Here is a 27,513-nt window from a genome sequence, read left to right on the forward strand (position 1 = left end):
GTCTGGAGATGGGACATGTGCTACCAACCTCATGACCTGGCAACGCCTTTCCCCTTTGATGAAGTATGTAACAGATTAAAGGAAGTTCCATGGGATTTACTGAAAACTGATACAGTATTTTTCACCCCCTTCCAGTTTAAAAAGAACCAAAAAAGTTTTATCCCGACCATAATGGATTTTAAAATTACTTTTAAGGGTACTTCAACACACATGCTAACTTGTTATTAACTTCTTCCTCTACAGGGTGTGATAGGCGTACAGTTGGTGGTTACCATGGTAATGGCTAGTGTCATACAGAAGATCATACCTCACTATTCTCTTGCTCGTTGGCTTCTCTGTAGTGGCAGGTAAGATAAGAAGCAGTTGCTGCATGTCGTGTGAATATGGTAATGCAATTATGCATCAGAGCAAACATACTCATTTAGTCTGTTTTATTGAAAAATTAATCTGTTCTTAAACTTGTTACTGTAGCATTGTGACACCTGACTTACAGGCTGAAGATGTGAAGACAACGTTGCTGTAAAATAACAGACTCTTTTTGTTGCTGTCAATTTTATTTGTCATACAGTTAGTCATTGTTCAGTCATAGAATCATAGAATGGCATGGGTTAGGAATGGACCCCAAGGATCACAGAGCTCCACCCCCCTACTACAGGCAGGGCCACCAAACTCCAGGCCTGGATCTACACAAGGTTGCCCAGGGCCCCATCCAACCTGGCCGTGAACATCCCCAGGGACGGGGAATCCACTACCTCTCTGGGCAGCCTGTTCCAGCACCTCAGCACGCTCTCTGTGAAGAGCTTCCCCCTAATATCTAATTTAAACCTTCCTTCCTTTAGTTTTAATCCATTCCCCCTTGTCCTGCCATTTTCTACGCTTTTAAAAAGTTGATTCCCCTCCTGTTTCTCTGCTCCCTTCAGGTACTGGAAGGCTGCAGTGAGGTCCCCCCGCAGCCTTCTCTTCTCCAGGCTGAACCAGCCCAGCTCCCCCAGCCTGTCTTCATAGGGGAGGTGTTCCAAGCCTCTAATCATCTTTGTGGCTCCTCTGAACCCTCTCCCACAGCCCCACATCTTTCTTGTACTGGGGGCCCCAGCTCTGGACACAGGAGTCCAGATGGGACCTCATGAGGGCAGAGTAGAGAGGGACAATCCCCTCCCTGTCTCTGCTGGCCACCCCTCTTCTGATGGAGCCCAGGATACCCTTGGCCTTGGGAGCTGTCCTTACATTATTAAAGGCACAGGCTGCATACTTTATATTAAAAAGCTAAACTGGATACACAACACTGAAGAATGGAAGGATTTATCCTTTTTTCTCTGCACTGCCTCTCTGTTCTTAACAATCCACCTGCTGATTAGCCTTGCATATAAAGAATGCTTAGGTGTTTATTAAAAATTCTGGGTTTTTTTTTTTTAATACTTCATAGGACAGGATTAGTATAAATTTCAATACTCTACTTCCTTGTAACAACAGATCAAGCAGAAGTAATGAGTTGCAAGGGGAGCATTCCCTGTGTGGCTGTATCCATAATAACAACGAAAATGAGTGGTTGTTTTGAATATAAATCACTGTCTTAAATATTGAAGGAATCACAGACACCATGTTTTACCTTTTGGGAAGAAAAACACTTTGTATGATTAGAAGGCAGTGTGCTGTCTTTTGAAATCGTTAAAATTTTGAGACTGGAGAATCTGCTCCCTGATTCCTGAAGGAGTATCCTGGAATAATGATGTGCTGCTCAGGAGTCTTAACTAGTCTCATATAATTTTCTATTGCCTTTTTCCCTTTTCATCTTGAAATTAACAACGTTTTTCTTTTTAAATTTCCCCATTTCATCACCTAAAGAGTTGCTAATGGACAATGACTGTAAATATTATGTATAGGTGTCCCTGGTTAGGTATACTGGAAAGCAGTAATTGTCAGGCAAATAACACAAACAGAAATTGTAGTCTGAATTGTTGAGTGAAGTTTCATTATTGACCGTGTTTGCAGGGTATTGATCAGCTTTTTTTTTTATGCTTTAAAAAGAAAACTGTGTTAATGAACATGAAACTGCATACCATTTGTTTTTTAAGGTGTGTTGCTACCATAGTGGGGTTTTTTTTTTTTCAGCGAGTCTTCAAATTACATTTTCTGCTTTTTATGTCCTGTTCAAAAGGTTTACTTAACATCTTCTTTCAAAATGTATTTAATTGCTCTTTCTGAAGAACTGCTCAGCATTTTGCCTGTGCTCTTCACTCTTCTGAGGGTTTCACTTTCTGTACCCCTGTCCTAAGGCATGCCTTGTGCCGGTGATAGGGAGAGGTTTGCTCTTCACATATTTCTGTATTGTCCTTTTGCCTCTGCAGACCTGCAGGTTGATAAATACATAAAGCAGGATTTCTGCATTTGTAATTATGGAATTCTGCTTGCACTGAAGTCAGTAGGAGTCATATTAATTGCCTTTTTGTGCTTGCAGCCTTTCCAAATCTCATTGTAGCTTTTCAGTGTTCTTCTGTTTGTCTGGTAACTATTTTAGTGCCTTGTAATTTCAGTTGTGAACAACCTCCTGGGTGCAAGAATTGTGTAAAGAGCCCCAAATAATCCTATGTTCCAGAAATAAAAGCAAGTTAGAAGCATTACTGGAACAGGAATCAGAATTTTAGTGGCAGAAAGAGAAGCTGTTCTTCTTAGTTTCACTGGAAAACTCTTACATTTAACCTGTTTTCCTTAGTGCTGTCTCTTTGCCAACAATATTTCCTTGAGAGACCTGTGTGGGCAGGATGGTTTTGTGCACATGGTACAGGTACAAGCAGCCCAGCTTTCCTAGAAGTTACCACCTGTTTCTCCTTTTCCTTTGTCAACGTACTTCATCCAGTCTTTGGTTCCCAAAACTGTTCCTTAGGTTACTTGGCTAAAGTGTGTTTCTTCTAAAGGGCTGGAAGGCTTTCTAGGCAAGATGGCATGAAGTGTTTGTAAGAAAACCCCTTGCCAAATGGGAGGGAGGATAAAAATATCACTGGGCAAGCCAGAAACTCTTAAGTGACCGGTTGGTTTCCTGATGCTTGCATGTGTACCTTCAAAGTCCACTAAAAAGAAACATTGACAATTTCAAGTTTTGAAATAATTGTTAGAATAGATAGACATAAAATTGTTTGTTTACAGAATAGACAGCTGTCATTGACTGCTGGAAAATTAAGTTTGTGAAGGGATAATTTTTTCAGTCAGTGCTATTTTCAGAACTTGGGGAGGAATTTGAATATTCATATTTACTCAGGTTAGGTAATTTGCAGCCTAAATATCTGCATAGGCCTCTGCATTTTTAACTCATGAGACATCCTCTACCCCAGTGCTGCTTTTAGGTTACTCAGCTGCTTTGGTTGTTCAGTTTTCAGGACACTTCAGGAAGACAGGAGAAAACGGATGTTGTTTTGTGCATTTGTTAATGACTTTCATTCAGATTAACTGGGGCATATCTGTGCTGCTATTCCTATTCAGGCTAACTTGGGTATGTCAAAGCCACAGAGTTGTGGGATCTTGGTTTTTAACATATATATTATATTTTATCATATATCTGCCAAAGCAGATACTACTTTTTTTTCTCTTTGATCTCTGCCTTTATAAAGCAATGTTCTGATCTCCTGATTTTGGTATTTAAATACAAGGTATGTAGGGTATATTAACTAACCCCTCCCCCCTGAACTCAGGTATCCTATGACTTTTAATAAGAAATCACTTGCAGCATAATTCTGTAGTGTGATTAAGATCAAATTGTGGTTTAAGTGTTTTGATTTCTGTTCCTATGTGACACAGAACAAGATTTTTGTCTGTTCTGCTGTATTCTCTATCTGTTTCTCTATCTGCACAGGAAAGATGCCCAAAAGGTGTATTTCTACCACCAAAGATTCCAAAAAGATAGATTTCCAACACCATTGACTCTCATCGCTACAGGACTACCCTGTGGTACCCTCAGAATGCCAAATGCAGATCTGGGAGATGGTGAATGACAAAGCAGAAGACTATTTTTCTGTTTTTCCCCAATTTTACCAGGTTGTGTGGAAGATAGGAAGAAGTTAGTATTGCCAGTGTAGTTTGTCTTCTCGGACAAAAGGGAACTACTCTAGTTTCTGGGTGAAATTCAATCTTAAAGTCTCTTTTGCATTGAAGTTTACAAACTTTTTTTTTTACTCTGCTGTGACTGCACACAATAAAAACAAATGAATGAAATAACTTTAATTCCTACTCAAAACCCCCCATCCCAACAACCCAGGAAAAAAAAGACAAAAATAAGCCATTCTTCTCCCCCTCAAAACTCCTTGCTCATGCAAAGAGCATGTAGAATTTGCCACTTTCATTTTTTGAACCATCAGTGAATTTCTTCAAGAGAAGAAAGTCCTGGATCTCTGTGGTGTGTGACTGGCTGGTAATGAAGTTCTTTTCTCTTGAATAAATCCCAGCATTGGCTGATTCTTTAGTGTAGCAGTACCTACTGACACAGGCTTGTGGAAAACTCTATGAGCCAGACTGTAATTGTTGTAATACTGCTGGTGTGATCTCTTACTACCCCATTAGGCCAGTGTTTAAGTTCAGATGATGCCCATGAGCTCTGTGCAACTGCCTGCTTAATGCTTCATTATGCCAGTGATATATAATTACCTTCTGCAAGTATAAAGATGGATGTACCAGGCTTCAGCTCTGGACAGGAAGCCTTTCCAGAGCAGAGACATGAATCGATTGTGTTCAAGTGGCTTGAGGTTGTTTGGGTTTAATGTTTATTTTCCAAATTTCCCTTAGTGTCTTTCTGAAATTGGATGTAACATCATCTCTAATTGGCTGATGTGGATTTGAGTGGTCCTACTTGGTGAGGTTTTCTTAATGTGAGAAGAACTGGTGGTTGTGGATTCCATTATCATCTCTATTACCCAGTGTTAACCCATGTCACCAATTACTGGCCTCCTATTCCAGAAAAGTACTTCCACATGAATTTCCCAAGCCTGTTCAAGTTAACACTTGGGCTCATTTGCCTCAGCATTTCAGAACGGATATTAGAGTGATGTAATTTCTGCATTTGGACAGCAACCTTCCCTAGATCAGTGTGGTAAAGCCCTTGTTTCAGCTACTGAGGTTCTTGACATGCTCAGAGGTTGAGGTAAAATGCATCATCATAGAGACTTAACCACCCCTGGTTTTCCTCTTCAGGATTCCCTTGTCACTACTTGCCTTTTAAATAGATGAACAATGGATACTGCACTGACTTGTGGAAGTGGAAAAACTTTGCAGTTCATCTGTATGTAAATTAGGGATTTTTTTTTTTTAAATAGCATTTTTTCTAGTAGCAGTTGAAGAGAGGACTGAGGAGATGTTTAGGAAAGGGATGTCAATGTTATGGTCTCTGCCTAAGAAAAAAAGTCTGGTAATGGTTACTTGTTAATAGCTGTTCCAGATTCTGGAAAATTACAGTGTTTTGAGAGGCATAATTATACTTTATAAAGTAATTTAGCATATGGTTCTGATTGGTAATTGCAATAGCATAATTATTCCAGTGAACTTTTTCCAATATGAGTTCAATCTTGTTTGCTGTATGTGATGACTTGAAAATTTGTTGTTTTGAAAAATGAAGGGTTTTTGCTTGAATGACAAAGTGGCAAAGCTTTCTAGGTGTGAGTCTGAAGCACCTGATGTGCTGAAGAGAACTGAAGTTCAGCTGTGATTTGTTCAGTGCAGGTAGGGCTGCTACTTAGAAGGGTATTTTGCTTAGGTCTTGCAAATGACTAGTGTCTTAATATTAATATAGATCTGTATCGATGTGCAGATTATTTTTTTGTTGTTTTGTTTAAAAAAAAGCACTCTATATTGCCAATAAGGATACTGTTTTATTTGAGATTTTCTTTTTCTTTAGTTTAAGGTGGTATCAGCATCCTACTGAAGAACAACTACGGATTCTTGCAGGGAAACAAAGAGGAAAGAGCAAAAAAGATAGGTAATTACTTGTTTTATGCTTTTTTTTTCTTCCCCCCACCCCCTTTTTGTTTTTGCAGAATGAGTAACACACATTTTATTGAAGAAATACACCTGTGTCCCCTAAAGAAGCGGTAGTTGCTGGAGGAGAACTGTGGTTTGAAGTATGAATTGTTCCTGTTGGGTTGGTGTGGATGTACTGGTTTTGGTTGTACAAAACAGAATGCAGTGCTCCTCTGAGCCAAGGAGATGTGAAACATGGTGTAGGAGAAATAACAATTCATCAATTTGCTTTTCTTCAGAATTTACTGTGTCAAGCCTGTAGTCTTGCACAGTGCAGTACCTGCTCCTTACTTAAATGCTTTTCCAGTTTGAACTGATTAAAAGAGAAATGATGAAAGGAGATCCAAGGAGCTTGAAAATTAGCTTTAGCAACAGCTGTACTGTGAACTTTTATTCACTGTACTTTATTCACTGTATTATGCCATAGGTTTTTGTAACACATGAATATTAGCTAGATACTCTATTTCAGAGTCTTTTATGGTATAATAAATTGTTAGGCTAATGTAAAGGTACCTAGCTACTGTGAATTACTTTGAACTAAAGCTGTCAGTGATCTGGGTATGTTGTGACTGCATCTTTTGGATTGTGGGTCCCCTGGGGTAGTTAAATTGTATCATAGACTCCTAGAGTCTCCTGAGTTGGAAGGGACCCATAACAATCAAGTGCAACTCCTGGCTCCCCACAGGCACAGCTGAGTCAGAGCATGGGACTGAGATCACTGTCCAGGTGCTTCTTGACCTCAGTCAAGCTCGGGGCTGTGACCATGTCCCTGGGGAGCCTGTGCCAGTGCCTGACCACCTTCTCAGTACCGAATCTCTTCCTGACACCCAGCCTAAACCTCCCCTGTCACAGCTTCAGGCTGTTCCCTTGGGTTCTGTCACTGGTCCCCAAAGAGAGGAGATTAGTGCCTGCCCCTTTTTTTCCCCCTCCTCAGGAAGCCACAGGCTGTGGTCTCCCCTCAGCCTCCTCTTCTTCAGGCTGAACTCAGGGCCTTTAGCCTCTCCTCATAAGCCTTCCTCTCCAGACCCTTCCCCATCCTCATTGCCCTCCTCTGGACACTCTCCAATATTCTCATGTCCGTCTTGTCTTGTGGTACCCAAAACTGCACCCAGGACTTGAGGTGAGGCCACCCCAGCACAGTGCAGAGTTATCAAAATGCTCATCTCTCTCAAGTTGATGGTATTCCTGGTTACAGTCAGTAGGAAGACATCAGAGTACAGCTGGGGTACAGAAACTCCAGGAAGCTTGCACGTGCCCAAGTGTCTGGGCAGTGCTTGGAGCTTTTTGTTAGACTTCAGCACTTGAATAAATATCACCCCCCAAAAAAAAAATTAATGCTTTCTCCTTGTATTTGCATACCACATATGAGCTAGGAGGACATCATTCCTTAAAAATAACTTCATGACCAACTGATTGAATTTCTTTTCAATGCTTTTGTCCCAATAACTCATCCTTCTATGAAGAATCTACCTCTCCTTTCCTAATTTCAGAGCTTCTGTTCTAAAATATGGCAGTATTTGGCCAGCAGGTCGAAGGATGTGGTCCTCCCCCTCAACTCAGGCCCCACCTGGAGTATTGTGTCCAGTTCTGGGCTCCCTGGTATAAAACAGACAGGGATCTCCTGGAGAGAGTCCAGAGAAGGGCCACGAAGATGATTAAAGGACCGGAGCTTCTCCCCTATGAGGAAAGGCTGAGTGAGCTGGGACTGTTCAGCCTGGAGAAAAGAAGACTAAGGGGGGACCTTATTCATGTTTATAAATATCTTAAGCAGGGGATGCAGGGGGAATTGGCCAGCCCCTTTTCAGTGGTCTGTGGAGACAGGACAAGGGGCAATGGCTGCAAGTTGGAGCATAGGAAGTTCCGCACCAACATGCGGAAGAACTTTTTCCCAGTGAGGGTGACAGAGCCCTGGGACAGGCTGCCCAGGGAGGTGGTGGAGTCTCCTTCTCTGGAGATATTCAAGACCCATCTGGACGCCTATCTGAGTGATATGTCCTAGGGAGCTGCTTTGGCAGAGGGGTTGGGCAGGGAAAACTTCACCCCACTGTCAGGACTTCTCAAATATGATGGAAAGTGGCTGAGCCACTTCCTCTGCTAGTTCCCTTGGGACCCATGGATGCATCTTGTGAGATCCCATGGACTTGTGCAGCTTCAGATCCCTTAGACAGTCTCTTCCCTTTGATGTATCACCAGCCTTTTGATAGTGTGAGAACACAGTAGAGTGTCCAGATGCTCCCTGAACTGAGATATTCAATGGTCTGAACTAAATATTGGCCACCAGATCTTGCCCTAACAGTGCTGAGGATACAGCATGGAGAAGGCATTTAAACCCATAACACAGTAAGTCTGTCAGAGCCTTGCCAGGTAAAGTAAGAAAGCACTGGCATAGCTGGTTGTTCTTCAAGATTTGTTCTTGAATTAATGCTTCTGCCTAGCTAGGTAAGAAATACTAGCATTTGTTAAAGTAGTGGTCTGTACTCAAATTTGAAATTCTATTATATATTTAAAAATATATATATTACTTTGTTGTATTCATGTATGCATTGTATATTTATTTTTGCAGAAAATATAATGGGCATATTGAGAACAAACCCTTAACCATTCCAAAAGACATTGATCTTCATCTGGAAACAAAATCTGTCACTGAAAGGGACACTATTGGTAAGAATAAATGTCTGCAGTCAATGATTACTTTAAATATATTGCGATTCTTTCTATCAAGTGATTGTTTACAATGAATGATGGAGTTATTTTTTTTAGAGACAATGAATGAGTAGAACAACAACTGATAATAAAGCTAAGTGGGAAGGGAAGAATTAGTGATAAGTCTCCTTTGTGTTCCATGGGTGACATCTTAATAGCAGTGTTATGGAAAAGGAAATCCAGCATAAAGCACATCTATTGTTGCATTAGGCATCCATAGCAGTATGAGACAACACCAAAAAGATCACATCACAGTCATTTGAAGGAGAGATCATAGCTTTCTACAAGAAAATGAGTACTGGCAGGTGTTGGAATGTACACTTTCTGCTATCAGAAATAGGAAGTGTGCTATTGCATTGAAACCTGGACCTTTCAACCATGTACCTGAGGTAAAACGCTTAGAACCTGAAAGTGACAATACAGAAATAAGCAGCATTAAGTGTTTTGGAAGTTGATGGGTTTTTTCAATGGTAATTTTCGATTCTGTAACTGTAACCAGTCATTCTGTTACAGAAAACTCACATATGGATATGCATAATATGTATTTTCTTCCTGTCTGCATTCTTTTATACGTGTGCTCTGTGCATAAATGCAGGAGGAAAAAAAGAAAGCAGAGTCCCATGTAGGATTTTTCTCAGCTTGGGTTACCAGAAACAATATAGAAAATATCTATTCAAAAGAGTCTTTTGAAGTGGACAAGTAAATAAAGCATTCACAAGTTTCAATTAATGCTATTTCCTTGAAATTACAGAATTTCAATGTCTCCCCAAGTGTTTATGAAACCCATACAGTGTAAGGTTTACCTGTCTTAAAAAAGTTATGCATACCCACTTTCATTAAATCTAACCAGATGGTTATTTTAGGAAAAGTATAGAACTTGGAAATTGACTGAATTTGACCAATTTTATGTGTTTTACATCAGGTAGCTTTTTATGGTAGAATTTACACAACATTTAATTGCTGTACCAGATATATTTTAACAAAATCTTGAGGAACAAATGATCATTATCTTAGATTTTAAAATAATGTCTTGCTTTTTTTTTTTTTTAAAGATAAAGGGGAAGCAATGGGTGTAGTATTTCTAAATAGTCGTCAGTCATCTTTTAATCTTCACCAGAGAGTAGAAACTCATACCTGGAAGTGTAGCTAGTTTCAACTGGAGAATCACTTTCTATTGTGATGCTGAGAGCTAAATTAAGTGTGCTTTTTGAATTTAGGATGCTAATATGTAACAGCTGAGATAAAAGACTAGTATCTTCTAGCCTTCTAAATTTGAGTGGTAATCAAGTGTGGAATAACAGAAGTGAAGAGTGAAGTGTGAGTTGTTGAGTGGGAAACAAACGTGGCTTTTCTGCTGTTGTTGCTCTTTACCGGGATGACGTGGGTCTATCTAGACCTTCATTACTGAAAACTGTTTTTAATTGTCACCCCATTCTGTATATGCCAGTAACTGCTTTAAAATCTCTTACCTTTAACTTGTGAAAACCTGTGTTTTTCAGCGTTGCATTATTTTCCGGAGTACCAGTGGCTGGTGGATTTCACGGTTGCAGCTACAGTTGTGTATGTGGTGACAGAGGCCTATTACAGTATTGTGAAGCCCTCACAAGAAATGAATATCAGCGTGGTGTGGTGTCTGCTGGTCTTGGCTTTTGCAGTGTATCTTTTGCTGTTCTCGGAAATCGGTTCCAGATAGTTTGCGTCATGGGAGTCCTGTGTCCAGATCTGGGGCCCCCAGCACAAGAAAGATGTGGAACTGTTGGAGCGAGTCCAGAGGAGGCCACAAAGATGATGAGAGGGCTGGAGCAGCTCGCCTATGAAGAGAGGCTGAGGGAGCTGGGCTTGTTCGGCCTGGAGAAGAGAAGGCTGCGGGGGGACCTCATTGCAGCCTTCCAGTACCTGAAGGGAGTAGAGAAACAGGAGAGGAATGGTAGACACTGGCAGGACAAGGGGGAATGGATTAAAACTAAAGGAAGGAAGGTTTAAATTAGATATTAGGGGGAAGTTTTTTACAGAGAGAGTGGTGAGGTGCTGGAACAGGCTGCCCAGAGAGGTGGTGGGTGTCCCATCCCTGGGGGTGTTCAAGGCCAGGTTGGATGGGGCCCTGGGCAGCCTTGTGTAGCTCCAGGCCTGGAGGTTGGTGTCCCTGCCTGTGGCAGGGGGGTTAGAACTCTGTGATCCTTGGGGTCCCTTCCAACCCAGACCATTCTATGATTCTGTGATTCTTGTAAAGCCCTGCATTGTTGATTGACAGGACACAGAGATATTTAGCATTTGGGAAGCGGATCGTGTAAGCTAGTGCCATTTTTGGCTACTCTTATGTGCTGTACATGCTCTTTGTATATGCTGGTATCAATAGCTTGTTCACATTAGTACCAAAGCATTTATGGAAAAAATACATGAATGTGAATATATACGTAGTGATTGATTATCTGTAGTATGTAGTGGCTCTAAACTGATTTGTTTTTGCCCTGTTTGGCAATCAGATTTCTGTACAGAAAATATTTACAACTTCTGGAGAAACATGCCATCTACAGCACACATTTTGTTTTCAGCAAATGTAACCTGATACGTCCTGAGCAGAATAGTACAAGTAATATATATACTAATTTACTGCAAACACTCTGTAATTCATAACCTTAAAATACCCTCATGATACTCTTGAAATTTACAGAAAATGAACATGCAGGCAGCTGTAGGAGCTGAAGTGGTGTGTTTTCAGAGCTCTGTGAGAAGCTGAACTCTCCTCTGAAACCAAGGGAGGCAAAAGCAGAGTGTTTAGGCAACAGGCAATGTCCAACCATAAAAAGAAGCAGCTGTTGTATATGTATTTTTTACTGGAGAAGGCAGTATAAAACGTGGATGCTTGCATGGTAATTAACTGCTTCCCACATACCAATGCAGACATACACGTTAGGGAGGGAAGTCGCCTTTTAAAGACATGTGAGGTGATAAAGCAGTGGAATTGAATAAGGGCCTGGAAGAGTGCAGGTTGTGGAAAGGTGAGTTAGAAAATGGATTTCTGCTCCCTCAACAGCTGACAGCCAGAGAAAATGCTCAGTTAAAGTCGATACAGCACTTGAATATTCAAAATTGATTTGCCTGTATAAATGCCTGATCTTCCATAGAGATTCCTGCTGTGGTGTGGGGTTTTTTTGCTTGGGATTTTTTTTTTTTGTTGTGTTAGGGAGAGAGTGTTGTGTAAAACCCTTAACCTCTAGTGTTTGGTTATATTTGGCTAACAGTTCTGTATAAGCTTAATGCTTGTCTGTAGCTGATAGTTATTAAAACGTGCTGCCTTTACGAAGAGGATGGGAATTCTTTGACTGGGTGGCCTGACATAAAAATGATACCTGTAATTTTACTTACAATGAGTCTGAACTTGCTACAAGAGGGAGTCAACTTGTATTATGAAAAGTAGAGTCCTTAGCTTGCTTCTAGGCCACGGGCTCCTACAGATCCACAGTCCAAAAGGTGTTCTTTCGAGTTGGTGAGGTGGTGACGGGAGAGTTGGTGCCTGGCTCTTGGGCACCTTATATTGATATTGATAGCTGTGTCATTGCACAGCCTTCATTTCTTTGGTTGAAGTCAGGACTTCTGTTTAATCTTGGCAGGGGGAAGGAGAGGCAGCCAGCTACTGCTTAAGAAATCAGAACGCCGATGTCTTTGACCCCCTCACCCCTCCCATGGAGGGAAGGTAACAAGAACTAAAGGAAGAACAAGCTTCAGGTGTCAAAGCCACAGTGGGCTCTTAAATTTATCGATGGCAATGCTCCATTTGCCTCACCTTTCAAATCTCAGATGCAGCCAACTTAAATAATACCACAGCAATTGCAACTTCTGGGTGAGACAGTTGTGAATTACCTGTTGGAGGAAAATCCTCTGCAGTAATTCTCTCTTACAGTGGTATTTAAATACAGTTCTAACCACTGCTTTCATTTGGTCATCAGTTCAGGGCAAAACTAAATGCAGAAATCAACATTAAAAAAAAGACTTCAGCTGCCTGGCTGTGTAACCTTTCAGTCTCACTAGTGTGAAGAGGCAAGTAGCTATAAGGGGCTTTTTTTGATGGTTTCTTTCTCACCTGCCATCTTTATATGAATGGAGCCCAAAGCAATGTTTCCAGTTTTACCCTAATCTGGCTGAAGCACATAAGATCTAATTGCACATTTGGACCCAAAGGACACTGAAACAGCTCTAGTATTCCCTGCATGTTAGAAGCACATTAGCTGTCGTTTTCTCACTAGCCTACCTGAGTGAAAGGGAAGTGAAATCGGGTAGAACAGTGTTAAAAGCATTGAGAACATGTGCCAATAGCTGAACTTTATTTAGCAAGCAGTCAACAGGTAATTGGAAGCTTTGGCATTTTTGTACCTAGGCATGCATTGGCTAAGGGACTAACACTGTTTTGAGGTTTGGGTAATAATATACTTTAGAGAGAAAACTATATTTTTATCAGTTAGTTGGGCTGAGAGAAGGAGAAGCTGAAGAGTATAAAATGCATGTGGTGCTTTTAATAACATGCAACTTTGGGAAAGCCTGGACAAGACTGGCCTGATATGTAGGACAAAATCTTCATAAATAAATTCTGGGAAGCAAGAAGTCTGTATACAAGTGTAACTCCTTTTCCTTTTTCTTCCCCCCCTTCCCCCCCTTCCCCCCCTTCCCCCCCTTCCCCCCCTTCCCCCCCTTCCCCCCCTTCCCCCCCTTCCCCCCCTTCCCCCCCTTCCCCCCCTTCCCCCCCTTCCCCCCCTTCCCCCCCTTCCCCCCCTTCCCCCCCTTCCCCCCCTTCCCGTTTCTTTTCCTCCTTCTTTTTTCTTTTGTTAATATGTGGTCAAAACAGTGACGCATAAATTTTAGATTTTTAACTTAGTCACTTCAAAAGAATTACATATTTTTGGATAGTTTGAAAGAGATACTACTATGGTAAGTACATTTCCTTACCCAGTATTAGGTAGGTGAACAGTCATTTATTAAATATACAGAGGAAAGAAGGTCAGAACTAGTTTTCTGTCACTGTGTACAACTTTTATTAACTTTTTTTTTCCTCTCCTGTGGCATTGAATAGACCTTTTTTTTGTTGGAGGCTTCTCCACAGAGTAGTTGATTTTGTGCACTCACTGCTTCCTAATATCAGTAAGTGATTTGTTAATGATCTGCGTGGTTCCTGGACTGATGGGGATGGAGTAGAGTGATCCTGTGCAGTCGTAGGGGCTAGAGGCAATGCAGAAGGCTGCAGTCCCAGGAAGCACAGTCTAAGTTTTATATTAGAGTTAACATCACCATAAACAGGTTAACTTAATCTGGGCATTACAGCTTTTTGGTGAAGGAGGGTTTGTGCAGAGAGTTATTATTAACAGAGGTATTAATAATGTGATCATTGTGATCTCTGGAGCCCAGGCAGGTGAAAAGAGTTTTCAGAAGAAAACAGCTTCATTCATGTGTTACGACATCAGACTTCTGGGGTGCTGAGAATAGTTTAAAACTTGTATGACTGTTTACTAATTCAGTATGTCAAAATTTGTCATTGATGTCACTAGCTGTAAGAAAAGACTTGCTTTAAGAATGTGCAGTTAGAGAAACAACACTTCCCAGAATGCAGTCTGTAGAACCCATTGTGTATCTTTTTTTTTTAGGCTAATTTAAGTGGGATAAACCAGTTCTTCTTGTAAAGTATGAAGGGAACTTAACTTGATTACTGTGAACTTAAGAGCCATTAGGTGCTGTGTTTAGGCCACATGATTGTGTGCATGCAGTGTCATCCTGCATATACATGAAATACAATGAGGTTGTTAAATGTATGGTGCTTAATGAAGTGAGATATTGCTTAATCATATGGTTTCTTGTGAGATTAACTGGTGACTGTTCAAGTCTCTTATTGAACAGATACTCTAAAATATGTTTTCATGCAATCTACATCTAAAAAATATTTCCAATATTAAAAAATGTGCAAATATGAATGTGTTCTTGCATAGTGAGGAGAAAAAAAAGGGTAGTTCACACTAAAAATTTTCTTTTTTCCTTTTTGTTGTTTCAGAGCAGGTAATGTCTGAAGTGATCTCTATTTTATTCAAGTAGGGGCTGGATATTGTGTGTCACTTGGAAAAAAAAATCAGTTATAATGTTCATAGTAATAAGAGTTGACAGCATATCATGAGAAATTTGTCTTAATCTAGTGTTTAACTTTGGAGGTGATTATGTTTAGAAACGTGTTAAAAAGGAGAGTACTCAGTAAACATCTAAAAAGCAGCTTGGTGTCAGAGCAGGTGATGCCTTAGACGTTTGTGTCTGTGGTACTGGTGTTATGTGAAAGGACTTAATGTATTGTAGCAGACTGGGTAGGTGCTTTTAAGTTACTTTTTTTCCAAGATGAGCATGGGATATATTTTTCTTTTGTAGAGAGTACTAAACGTGCTGTTGTTTCACAGTGTTTTGATAGCTGAGAAACACAGAGATGTGAGAGTGGAGTTTAATCTTTTCATGTGTTTCTGGTTTAGTAGGCAGTGATGTAATTAGTCAGTCCCTGCCAGCAGAAAGTCCCATAGCTGAGAAATGTTGTCCCATGGTTGATAGTGCTGCCTGCTGGAGCATCCCCTTCTTGCTCTCTGTATGTTTACCTTGGGGTTGTGCATCCCAGAGGAACGCCTGTAGCTGCTCTGTGGTTAAAAATGTGTTTATTGACTTCCCTGCCATCACACCTGCTGCAGCAAAAAGTCCTATTTTGGATTCTGAAATCGTAGGCATATTAAATAATGAGTTATGGAGTTTGATGGAATATTTTTCTTCTAGCTCAAGCATTTTACATTCAAGGTACAATTCTTGGGTTTTTCATTTGACATCACTTATGATTATGTAATCATTTACATTTAAACTTTGGTTAAATTCTCCTAGGTCGATAGTATTGCTGCAATTAACTATATAAGTAAGCCTAAATCAGAATTACACTCCAGAGTAGTGTGTTCCTGGCTACTGATTTTGCAATTGAAATTCTTTACTGTATTCTGTAACCTGAAATTGGCTGAACACATACAAGTTCTTTTTTTTAAAAAAAATATTTGTGTGTTGTGTAACAGCCCTAGTGCAGGTGGCCAAAATACAGCCTTGTGGTTCTTAAATATAGTTATTCCACAAACTTAATTTTCCTTGACCTTTTTCTTGTGTAGTAAGGTATTGTTTTCATTGACTACCCATTATTTCAAAGTAGAGGATGGGGGTGAAAGATCAGTCTGTGTCACCTTCGGATTCTTCTTCTTTGTGAAAGCGATGGCGATTCTCATTGTGACAGAAAACTACCTGGAGTTTGGACTGGAATCAGGTAACTCCTTTCTTAGTGTTTGCAGCAGCTTTGGTGATTGCATGACCTGAGACATTTGTCAGTTTTGTTGGTGTTTATAAGAATGTCATGTGTTAAAATGTGAAGTCATAAGCTTCTAAGAATTTTTACCTTTGAATGCAGATTCTGAAGGATATCCTGTATATTTTCTCTGCTCTTTTTTAAAAAAGTGTAGTCTTTGCCTAGGTTGGTTGTTTTCTTAGTTGTATTTGCCTGACAGTTTTGGATTTAACCCACTTTGCCTTTTATAATAAGGTGAAGATCCTTTACTGGGGGATTGGGGTTGAGGGGGGAGTAGTTATGTGTGTAAAAGATAATGTTAATTTTATTACTGTTCATAAAGTGTACAGATATCAGAGTTTGTAATCATCAAGTTTAATTCCATACTAATCAGCACATGAAAGAGACATGCTAGACACGAAATTTTGTTTAAAAGATGACCTCTTACCTAGTGTTTTATTGCAAAGACAGGATTCTGCATTCCTATGGTATTAAAATACATGTTATATTTGTCTCTTGCAGGCTTCTCTAATTTCTCAGAAAGTGCTATGCAGTTTCTTGAAAAGCAAGGTTTGGAATCCCAGTAAGTTTCTGGAAATAACAGTTGTCTGCTTTACGTGTACATTTAAAACTGAACCACTTGGATTTTCTTAGCAAGTGTTTGTCTTGCATGTTTTGCTCTTGTATATGCTCTCTAATCTCTCTAATACTGTGAAGAGAAAGGCTAATGAAAATAATTTATCAGTGCTCACAAGTAGCTTAAGTTGCAATTGGATTTTTTTTAACTTGGACTTATTTTCTACCCTGACTTTTTGTTTGTAATTCATAAAAAGCAGATCAAAGCTATAAACATTTTCTTGATGGTAATCCCCCTTCAGCTCTGCAAGGATTGCTTAAAAACAGGTGATTAACTATTTTTTGCCATTCCACTGGTATGCAAGAGTGTGCAAAAGCACAGGTATTAGGAGTAGATTTTAGCTTTCAGTTCCATTTCCAGGTTGTACTAGTGCTTTCCTGTTATGCACAAACATCTGCTTGCTACAGGACATTCATGTTTTGTGTAGGTTGTCAAAGGAACCTGCCATAGCTTGTGATGTAAATGTACAATTGCTGTCATAGACAGCCTCTGCATACTGCAAAATGGATTTTGGTTACAATTCCTTCCTTATGCTCATGCTCTAAAATGCATTTATAGGGTATTACAGGGTATGTCATCCCTCTGGGAGCTTGCTTGGAAGTTCTTGGGTGTCATGGAAAAGCTGTGGAGTCTGTTTTTGAGGAACAGAAGTTTTGTCAACAGAGATTAGTGTGTCATTTATGAATAAACTCATGGGAACCCTTTAACTGAATCCCATGTGTTTCTTAGCCTTTCTTCACTCTGCTGTTCCTAAAGTTGTTACTAACTACTGTATTAATTTTTTTTTTGGTGTTAAATGTTCTTTTATTTTTCAACTTGTGCAGTTTTGGTTGTTTACAGCTGCAGTTGAGTCGATGGCAGATCACTGTAATTGCTTTCATTCCTCTTTAATCTATGTTAAGTTATTTCACTTTTTCTTTAGTACAATTCAGTTGATCCTGGGTAATTTTCCCAGTAATTTAAAATATTCTTCATAGTTCATTAGAACAAATTGTATGACTTGCAAGAAACATGTTAGCTGGCCACGTGTCTGTTTCAGATAAATCTGAAAAGAAAAAAAAAGAAAGCAGTAATAGCTTTTTAATGGATAAAGGTAGAATGTAATTAATATAATGTAAATATCTGTTTTGTCTTTGACCAGGTAAACTTATGATGCATCTGTTCCTCTTCTAAAGACATTTATAAATTCTGTTAGCTATTATTATAATTATATTATTATAATATTTTTGGTTGTTCCTTTCTACTAATAACATCTTAAAAGCAGTAGCTTAGGTTTTTCTGTTCTTTCTAGGAAAAAAAAAAGAAAGTTGTTTTATTTTACTGTAACTCCTGGTTGGTTTGTAATAATGCTGGTATTCCAGACTAAAACTATAGAATACTGTTTGCTTTTTTTTTTAATTAAATGTTAGATAATGTTGAGTTGAAAGTAGTCTCTGATACCCCAACCCTCCCCCCCCAACTTCCTCCCCAAGAAAATGCTTATTTCCTTTCTTTTCTTTTAGGGGTCCTGTGTCTAAACTAACCTTCAAATTGTTCCTGGCTGTTCTGTGTTCACTTATTGGTGCTTTTTTGACATTCCCTGGCTTGCGACTGGCTCAAATGCATCTGGATGCTCTGAATTTAGCAACAGAAAAAATAACACAGTAAGAGAAAATATGTGCACATAGGTATATGCTACTCAGTCCTAAATCTTTCATGTCTGAAAATAAATAAAGCAAACTATTCCAACAAGGAGGTAGTGACTAAGACTTCTGTTGCTGCCTGCTTTTCATATCCTGAGCAGACTTGCCACCTGCCTCTTTCTGCTCAACCTGTGCTCTGCCCGTCTGTTACATTCTTTGCCTTGTAATTAGAGTCCCAGTTAAAGGAGCTTTCCTTTCCTCCTGCAAGAGCTCCACCATGAATGTTTCTGCTTACTGCTTCCTTTCCCCCATCATATATTTTTGGAATTTAAGATTACTGTCAGGAAGTAGAGGTCCAACCATAGGCATTTTTGGCTTCCAGCCCCTGCTCCAGGTCATGCCTTCAGTAAATTTAGGGCAAGATAGAAAGACAAGATGACCCAGAATATTTAATAGGGGTCAGGTCCTAATACCAGTTCACAGGGATACTTTCATTTTCAGCTGTCCTTGGTTTTGTTAGTGAAATGTTTTGTCCAATTTATATCTTCAGCATCCTCTGGTTGAGGGAGAAACTCCAAATCTCTTTCATAGATCTTGACCTTTGATGTTTAATGTATGTTAGTGACAGATTCTGCAGCACAGGCCTTTTTGACCATTCAGTCTGGTCACTTTCCTAAGAGAACCATTGCATTTTCTCATACAAAATCTTATCAATATGCCCAGATTTTTTAAAAACGTAATCTGCTTTTAAAGTGGGTCTTCTACTCTTGGTGAATTTGTAAGCCAGTACTCTGTGTTGTGTTCACTCACTGTAGTTGAATGCATCCTGGTACAGCTGCAAGCTGTTGGCTTATATCTGCTGTGAAGTTCCTGTACGTAGAGTGTGACTGAGTCACGTTGTAATCTGTCTTTTCAGCTAAATAAACCACATAGTTTCCCATTTTCATGGTTCTCAATATTTTAAAATTTCTCATGCCTTTCCTGTAAGTAGTTTGATTTTCCCATGTTCTCCTTGACCTGTGGACATGAGGTCCTAGACAGAGGTATAGAATCTCTGAAACAGAATTTTATTAATCAAGAACTAAAAGGGTAGTACCCATTAGAATGGCATTGTGAAAAATGTCTCCTATAACTTAATGTTTAGAGGTTATCAGAACTGGTTGTTGAAGATAACTTTGTGCAATGCTGAGCAAATAATTTTCAGAAGTCTATCAATACCTGACTGTTCGACTGGAACAATAAAAAAACCCCCCACTAAATAATTTAAAACTTGGTCATATCTCAATGTAAATAGGTAATGCAATGTAAATATAGGTAATGTTACTGTAAACAAAGAATAATTACCAAGTGACAGGTTCTAATTGGCCTGAAAAGACCTGTATTTGACCTTCGTGATAGGGTTTTTTTCCAATGAGTAGATCATTATTGACTGTCTCCACAGGTTTGACAGTGACTAGAGCAGAGTAGTAAATGAGGATGCCACTCATACAAAGCTCTCTAATTTGTGTGTAGGGAAGCAATGCCTTGCTCTTTAGTCAAATACACGGTCCACTTCTAGGGAAAAATCCCAAGAAACAAACAACTAAAACCCCAAAGCAAACCCAAACCAACGTCCCAGAGCCACCCCAAAACCACCACCTCCCCAAGCTCCTGTAAAAGCCAACACCCCATTCCCTCACCCCTCCCATAAAAACCCCAACCTAAAACTAGAAAGGAAAAAAACCCCAAACAAACCAGAATTAAAAAAAAAAAAAGGAAGGAAAGGACAAGCTCCTTTTCTCCTTCTGTTAGTGAATGGGACACTTAACTTAGAGGGAACAGGAAAAACAAGAGAGAATTGTTCACTGGTGTATACAAAATGAACAATATGAATCCTCCATGTATGTTTTGGGTTTTTATTTACTTGGCTTATATTGTTTGTTTTGGGTTTTTTGGGGAGGGCTGCTGGGTTTTTTGTTTGCTTTGTAAACAGAATAATAATAATCTGATGTCCCTTTTAGTTTTGACAACTGCATCATGTTATTTTTCCTTTCCTGAGGGAAGGATAGCGCTGCTGTATTCTGAAGTCAGTTCAATTTGGAGTCAAATTGGAGTCAAATCAATTTGTACCCTTTTCAGTACGTGTTCCCTCATTCTCCAGAGCCTTCTTCAAGAGTCTTTCAGCCTTTCTCCCTACAATCAGATAAACAGAAAGGGATTCTTGCCACCCTTGGGCACAGTCCAGTCTGTTAACTCATTAGGATGCTCAGGTGAAACGCTTTCAGAAGTGACAGAAATGCTTTGAACTGCTCTTTTGAGGCTGTGGTGTTCCTGAGCAGCACTGAGTAACTTGCTTATTTCTGCATTGGAAACCAGTGATTTAAATGTTTGCCTGATGACATCTTCTGAAACATACAAACATTCTAATGGTTTTGGGAAGCTTAGTAGTGTGAAATCAGCGAGGTCTTGTGCTCTTTAGAATAACTTTTGATTACATCAGTTTTCTATAGTGTGGAAAGTATAGACAGGCTGATTCTGTTAGTGAGGAAGTATTGTAGGAGCGAATGCACCACATCTGCAGCACTGAAGTCTTCAACTATTTCCGTTTCATTTCAGTGATGAAAAATGGTTTAGAATGAAGGACGTCAATTTTCAGGAGAAATCCATAAAACTGTCTCCTCTTTTTAAATTCTGTTGTCTGTTTTGTGTTCAAAGAAGAGTATTTCTAGAGTAACTGTGCAGTTTTGTACAGCAGCTTTTCAAATGGAATAGTTTTGCTTGCCTTTTTGTTTTTTTTTCCTGAATGTCTTTAATTAAGCATAAGTACCAAGTTTCATTTAGTCAGGGTTCCTTCGTTAAACTGGGAAATCTGACCTCTGAGATCTGTTTCCCCTAGTCTGTATAGTTAGTGGAATTTAATTTGAGTACATTTTTAATAAAGAAAAAATAAAGTTATATAGCAGCCTTTATCCCATAATCATCCATCTGAGATGCTGACTTTTTAGATTAAAGCTATATAATAGTGCAGTTTGTTATACTGTGATATGGAAATTTTCAACAACTGCCTTTTAGTGTGGCACAATGTAGGTAGCTCCTTTGGTTAGATTGCTACAATATCAAAAAACTCGATTTATTGAAAAGGGTGCTTTCTTTTAAAGCACCACCAGTATGATCTCACTGTTTGGTTGAAGTGTAAGTCATGCCCATAAAATAGGGAAGTAATTTTCTTATTTACCGTTCTCCCAATGATTGTAAAATTTGGGTTTCTCCTTTTGAATCTGTACCCACCAATTTCAGCAGTATGGTAATGGTTGGTATTTAATAACTCTCCCCCTCTCCCCTCCCCACCCCCTCTTTTTTATTTTCTTCTTTCAGAACACTGCTACATATAAACTTCCTGGCACCTTTATTTATGGTTCTTCTGTGGGTAAAACCAATCACTAAGGACTACATTATGAACCCACCTTTGGGCAAAGAGAGCGTCCCTTTGTAAGATTCCCTTTCAGAATTCTTTCTGGGGTATTGAGAACAAAACTGTAAGTCTGAGTAGTGCCCTGTGACGGTCACAGAAGTGTGAAGGGCTTAACATTCAGTGGTGTCTGCTGTCAAAGGTATTATGGAAGTCACAGTGAGCTTTAAAGGGTATCTGTTGTTTTGGGGGAATGAGAGTTAGTTCAGAGCATTGAATGGCAAACCGGTGGTTCCTGAAGAGCTGCTGTCTTCTGGCATCTCCTTCACAGTGATGGGTTGTCCTTCCTACGGGTGGAATACCACCTCATGGTCAGCTTCTGGAACCTTCTGTCTAATGTATTGGGGAACGAGACGAGCGGTGTCACCAAAGACACTTGAGATACGTTGGCATGAGAACTGGCCTGTGTGATTTGTCTCAAGATCTGTGTTAGATGAAGTGCATATGGAATTGAGAGCTAAGGAGTTTAAAACACAAAAGGAAAGATGAGGAAGTGTGGTGCCTGAAATCATAAGCAGCGTAGGCCGCTGCCATTGTCACTGTTAGTCTAGATAATACACAACAATATCCAAGCAGACCGCAAGCAGGTATTATTGGCTGGTACTTCTATTACTTCTCAGGTCTAAGATGTACTTCTAAAGTGATTCTGTGACCAGTAACCTAACACATAAAACATTGCAAACACACATCCTTTGGGCTTCCATTTTGTTCCTCAGCTTAACTTAAAATGAGGCCTGTGCTATAACAGGGTATCTAAGCAACTGATACACACATTTGCTGTCTGGAGCCGTGTGTCTCAAAACCTGTAATTATCTGAGCAGGCTTGCTTTTTTCTGTCCTCTCTTCATTGCTCAGAATTGAAGAGTTGTTCTTGTTCACAGACAAGTGGATATTAATTTGGATGTTGCGCTCTAATGAGGCTACTTAAGATGGGGCAGTAGAGAGAGACACAGAGGGCAAAAGTGACGATTACTTGCACATGAACTTCGTAACTGTAGGTTGTGCGTTAGGTATTTTTGACAACGTGCTTCAGGAGTCTTTGCAAGTGATGCATAGAAATAGCTCTGTAGCAGTAGGTGACCTTTGGAAAACAGCATTGCCATTTTATTTCGTTTTATTTTCATCCACAGAATGTCAGAAGAAACGTTTGACACCATGAGGTTGTGGATTATCATCCTGTTGTGTGCTTTACGGTTGGCTATGATGCGTCATCATTTACAGGCCTATCTGAATTTAGCCCAGAAGAGTGTGGATCAGATGAAAAAGGAAGCTGGCAGAATAAGTATGGTTGACTTGCAGAAAATGGTAAGTATGCTGGCACTGAGGTTACGTGTTTGGAGTGCTCTGTCTGTACAGGTGCTTTTTTTCCCCAGTTTCTTATGTCTTCTGTGGCACCAGATGTGAAATCTAGATGAAGCTTCCTAAACAGTATCTCCTATAAAAATAGCACCATTGCAGATAAATTCTGCAAACAAATTATGCAGAGGGGGTATCATCCATATTATGCAGATAGCTTGAGTTATCCAGATGTTGTTACAAAAGTTCCCTTCATTAATTGTTCTCTACAAACATGTGGGATCACAGTGTGTTTCTCTTCAGTATGAATAGATCTTGGGGAGTGCATGGGGTGCGTGGTGATCTGTAGCCACAACATAGGAAGAGAGAAAAGCTGAATTTAGGTAGAATGGTGAAATACTGTCACCCAGTCAGAACTATTGACTTTAAAATGGAAGTAAAATTTAAGATAAGTTATTTATATTTTGGGATAGAATGAAAGCTGGTTAATTCTGTCAGACCTCTCTCAAGTGCACCAGCCCAGTTACAAAGCTGTCTTACCCATCTTGTTACTAAGGGAAAATGTATTGAATGTTTTTTTTTTTCCTTTTTAAAAAAAAGTAATAAAGCATACCAACTGGGGAGGTAGATATTTTTAAGCTTGTTGTAGAATGGCATTGTGTGCTACCTGCAAAACAGTGTTGCATGCCAGTGCTGCCTGATGATCATGCTGAGTTGGGGTGCATTGAGGGAATACTGAGGTATATGCTGCAAGACAAAGATTCCTCTCTTAGGATTGTCACTGTTATCTGTAATCCTGTCCTTGGCTTCACCTCTGTACCTGAAGGCTGTCAGTGGACTGTGCAGTGTTTATTTACAAAGTGGCTAGAAATTTGCTTCAGAAAAAAATGTTGAGGAAGGACAGGTAGCAGCAACTGGTAGGGACAGAACTGTGCTGATGGCTGCGAGTGTGTGCTTCTAGTTTTGGGAGTTTTCATCCCACCTATAAAACAACAGTGTCTTCTCTGTGTGGTGTTTCCTAACTCCATTTATCCAGTATCGACTTATCTCCTCTTTAAGAAGGCTGTGGTCACTAAATCAGGTCTCTGATACTACCTCCTACAGCACACCTCCCTCACAGCTCACTCAGCCATGAAGACCTGTCTCTTTTTGCCAGCCATGTCTGCTTTACTGTCTTCTGGATTTTTAACCAGTAAAGTCTTTCCTACCCATCATCCTACAGTGCTTATTACTTTTTAATTTGTTATTTTTATCTCATTCCATCAGTTACCTTGAAATACTTTTGTCTCATGCTTTTCCTTCTGTCAGTCTCCTACTGCTTATTCTTCTCACGTTAGTTTTCTGATGCTTGCTTATCATGAAGCCCTTTGAGGTTATAGAGGTATTTCCAAAAATGTCATGTCTGTCTGCATCTTTTTTGCTACCCTGTATTTTATTCTTTTCTAAAGTCCAGTTAGCTTTATTTCCTTGCTTGCTTGCTGTTGATTTAATGACTTTTTTTCCTTCATTATTTGATCTAGTGGTTTTGGTCAATAGCTTATATAAAATATGTAATGTAGCAGTCTTGAGAAAGATGGAACAGATTGGGAACAAGGGGAGGGATAGATCTGAGTGAATTTCAGAGAAGCATAATGTGAACCTGAAATGAAGACCATTTAAATGCTGTTACTGATCAACTACTAATGAAAAAATCTTGAAAAAAAAAAAGCTTAAAATCTTAAAAATACTGTGCTTTTGGAAAGGGACTGCAGTATTAACTATGCTTTTGTTTATGTTTTAAGAGGCTTCGGACTATGGACCCCCACTTCATTTTTGAAAAGGGATTTTAGTTTGTAAATCACTGGGGGCTTGAAAAATTAAACATATATTTAGCTTAGAACCTGGTGAGTTGAAATAGAAATCTTTGAATAATGACATGCAGTTTGCAGAAGCAAAATTGATTCTGTTTGTTTTCACAGAGCTGATGCTTGTAATTATTTCCTTTCAAGCACTTCCTCTCAGGTTTGTAAACGTCCTGAAACTAGAGTTCATTGTAGGGAATTTTTTCCTTAGGTCTTTTGAAGACAATATGTCACATGTCAAGATGTGCTAGAAAACTTTTAAAACAGCTTTAATGCACAAATGGGGTTTGGTTTTATTTTTAATAAACGGCTTGTTTTTCCTAGACTTGTTCATAAAGGTTTGCTTTGATCAGCCAGAACTCATGAATTACTCTTCTGTTTTCCCAGGTGGCTCGAGTATTCTATTATCTCTGTGTAATTGCACTGCAGTATGTTGCACCATTGGTAATGCTCCTTCACACAACTCTGCTCTTGAAAACACTAGGTAGGCAAAATTGGATCAACAAAAATGTGTTCTGTTCAACATCAGGCTTTTATATTTTCAGCTTGCTAAAGATAATTGGGATGTACAGGTACTTGTAATACAGAAATACAGTGTAGATCCCTGTTATTTAAGTCTTGCTGATGTGTGGCTTTTAAGCTGCCCTCCTCTGTTGCTGCTTTTGACATCTTTCAATTATATGCTGATTGGTTTGACTTATTTCTGGGAAATTGTGTGATACACCAAATTAAGCTGATGACTTCTGTTGAAATATTTGTCATTTTAAAAGTGAGTTGTATAACAACACATTGTTGATTTAACCATCTGTTAAAGGAAATTTCAGCTTTTCAATCTTAAGTGGTCGTTTTAAACAGAAATTGTGAGTTATGGAGTTTGGTTGGGGTTTTTTTTATTCCTTTTCTTCATTGTAAGAGACGTCTTTCCCAGCCTGACGTGCAGTCGTGGCATTCTTTTTGCAAAATGTTAACAGAAGGAAATAGGCTTTACTGGGCTGTGATTCATCCCATTCTGCAGCAGACGTCTGTATCTGGTGAGATGAATCGTACCCAGCACTGACAGGGGCCCTAAGGCAACTGTGGCACATGTAGGCGTAAGGATGTCAGGAAGTAAGATGAATTCTGACATTGCTGATCTGTTCAGGAAGCAAGAGATTGTGCCCCTGTACTCAGCATTGGTGAGGCCACACTTCAAGTACAGTGTCCAGTTCTGGGCTCCTCACCATAAAAAGGACATTGAGGTCCTAGAGCAAGTGCAGAGAAGGGCAACCAAGCTGGGGAAGGGGCTGGAGGGCAAATCCTCTGAGGAGAGGCTGAGGGAGCTGGGGGTGTTCAGCCTGGAGAAGAGGAGGCTGAGGGGAGACCTTATCACCGCCTACAACTACCTGAAGGGAGGTTGTAGAGAGGTGGGCAATGGTCTCTTCAGCCAGGGGACAGGACATAGGACAAGGGGCAATGGCACAAAGCTGTGCCAGGGCAGGTTCAGATTGGATATTAGAAAAAAAATTTTTGCTGAAAGAGTTGTCAGGGCCTGGAACAGGCTGCCCAGGGAGGTGGTTGAGTCACCTTCCCTGGATGTGTTCAAAAAAAGGGTAGATGAGGTACTTAGGGATATGTTTTAGCTTAGGATGGGAATGGTTGGACTCGATGATCTTCAAAGGTCTTTTCCAACCATGTGATTCTGTTACTGATTCTGTGATTCAGTTCAAGTGAACACAATCAGTATTTACAGTCATGAAAACTTAATTTTTTTTTGGTGTGTCTATGGGTGTGAGCAATATGTCTAAGATAGATCGATAGAAATAGCAAAACTTTAACCTATTTCTACAACTCTATTACTCATCTCTTTTTAACAGGCAATTATTCTTGGGTCATCTACCCAGAACTGAATTCTGACACTCCAGTAGAAAACAGCCTGCTTCCCGGTTCAGTTAATTCCGAGTCTCCACCTGCTGATGGAAAGATGAAAGTAACTGTAGTACAAATAACAATGGCTTTGGGAAGCCTAAAGAATATTTTCACTCCTCTCCTGTTCCGAGGACTCCTGTCTTTCCTCACTTGGTGGATTGCTGCTTGCCTCTTTTCTACAAGCCTTTTTGGGCTTTTCTATCACCAGTACCTGACTGTGGCATGAACAGGTCAACTGACACAGCAAACGGGAGGTCAAATGCTAGTTACAAACCCAGGTACCCAGGAGGAGATGAAGAGAAAAGAAGAAAACCACGTGTGAAGAGAAAAACATATCAGAATTTTTTTTAAACACTTCCTCTGTGTTCTCAGGGTGAATATTCTTACAAATGTTTAAAATCTGCAACTGGGTTTGTTGTTTTTGTTACCCAAATGGTAGGTAACTAATTGGATTGTGGCATCGAGACTGACTGATGTTATCGTGTGATGTTGTTATGGTGAGCGTGCTGGAAAGATATGACCTCTGAGGATCTTGGTTTCCATAAACAGCAAGCCAACCTCAAAACTTTGTGTTTTAAGCATCAACAGTCAGTGACTGAACTGTGTTAGAAGGGTACTGGTTATAGTGATAGTGGCTGCCTATCGATTAAATCTTGAAACTGAGCCATACAATGGAAGGAGATAGGGGATTTAAAAAAAAAAAAAACATAAATTCTGTTGGATAGCTATCTATC

The 27,513-nt window shown here is 39.7% G+C and overlaps 1 protein-coding gene across 1 annotated transcript; it reads left to right on the forward strand.

The window, feature by feature from the left end:
- Positions 1-249: 249 nt before the first annotated feature.
- TMEM161B (transmembrane protein 161B) lies at positions 250-27,005 on the forward strand (the record flags this gene model as incomplete). Its single annotated transcript, XM_084277941.1, has 11 exons — positions 250-347; positions 5,876-5,956; positions 8,561-8,658; positions 10,200-10,356; positions 15,861-16,012; positions 16,553-16,613; positions 18,170-18,310; positions 21,644-21,757; positions 22,868-23,042; positions 25,262-25,358; positions 26,728-27,005. Exons 1-11 carry the CDS (start codon positions 274-276, stop codon positions 27,003-27,005), a joined length of 1,428 nt encoding a protein of 475 aa, XP_084134067.1. The 5' UTR covers positions 250-273.
- Positions 27,006-27,513: the final 508 nt, after the last annotated feature.

Source organism: Gallinula chloropus (genome assembly GCF_964237585.1).
Source record: "Gallinula chloropus genome assembly, chromosome: Z".
Taxonomy (NCBI): domain Eukaryota; kingdom Metazoa; phylum Chordata; class Aves; order Gruiformes; family Rallidae; genus Gallinula; species Gallinula chloropus.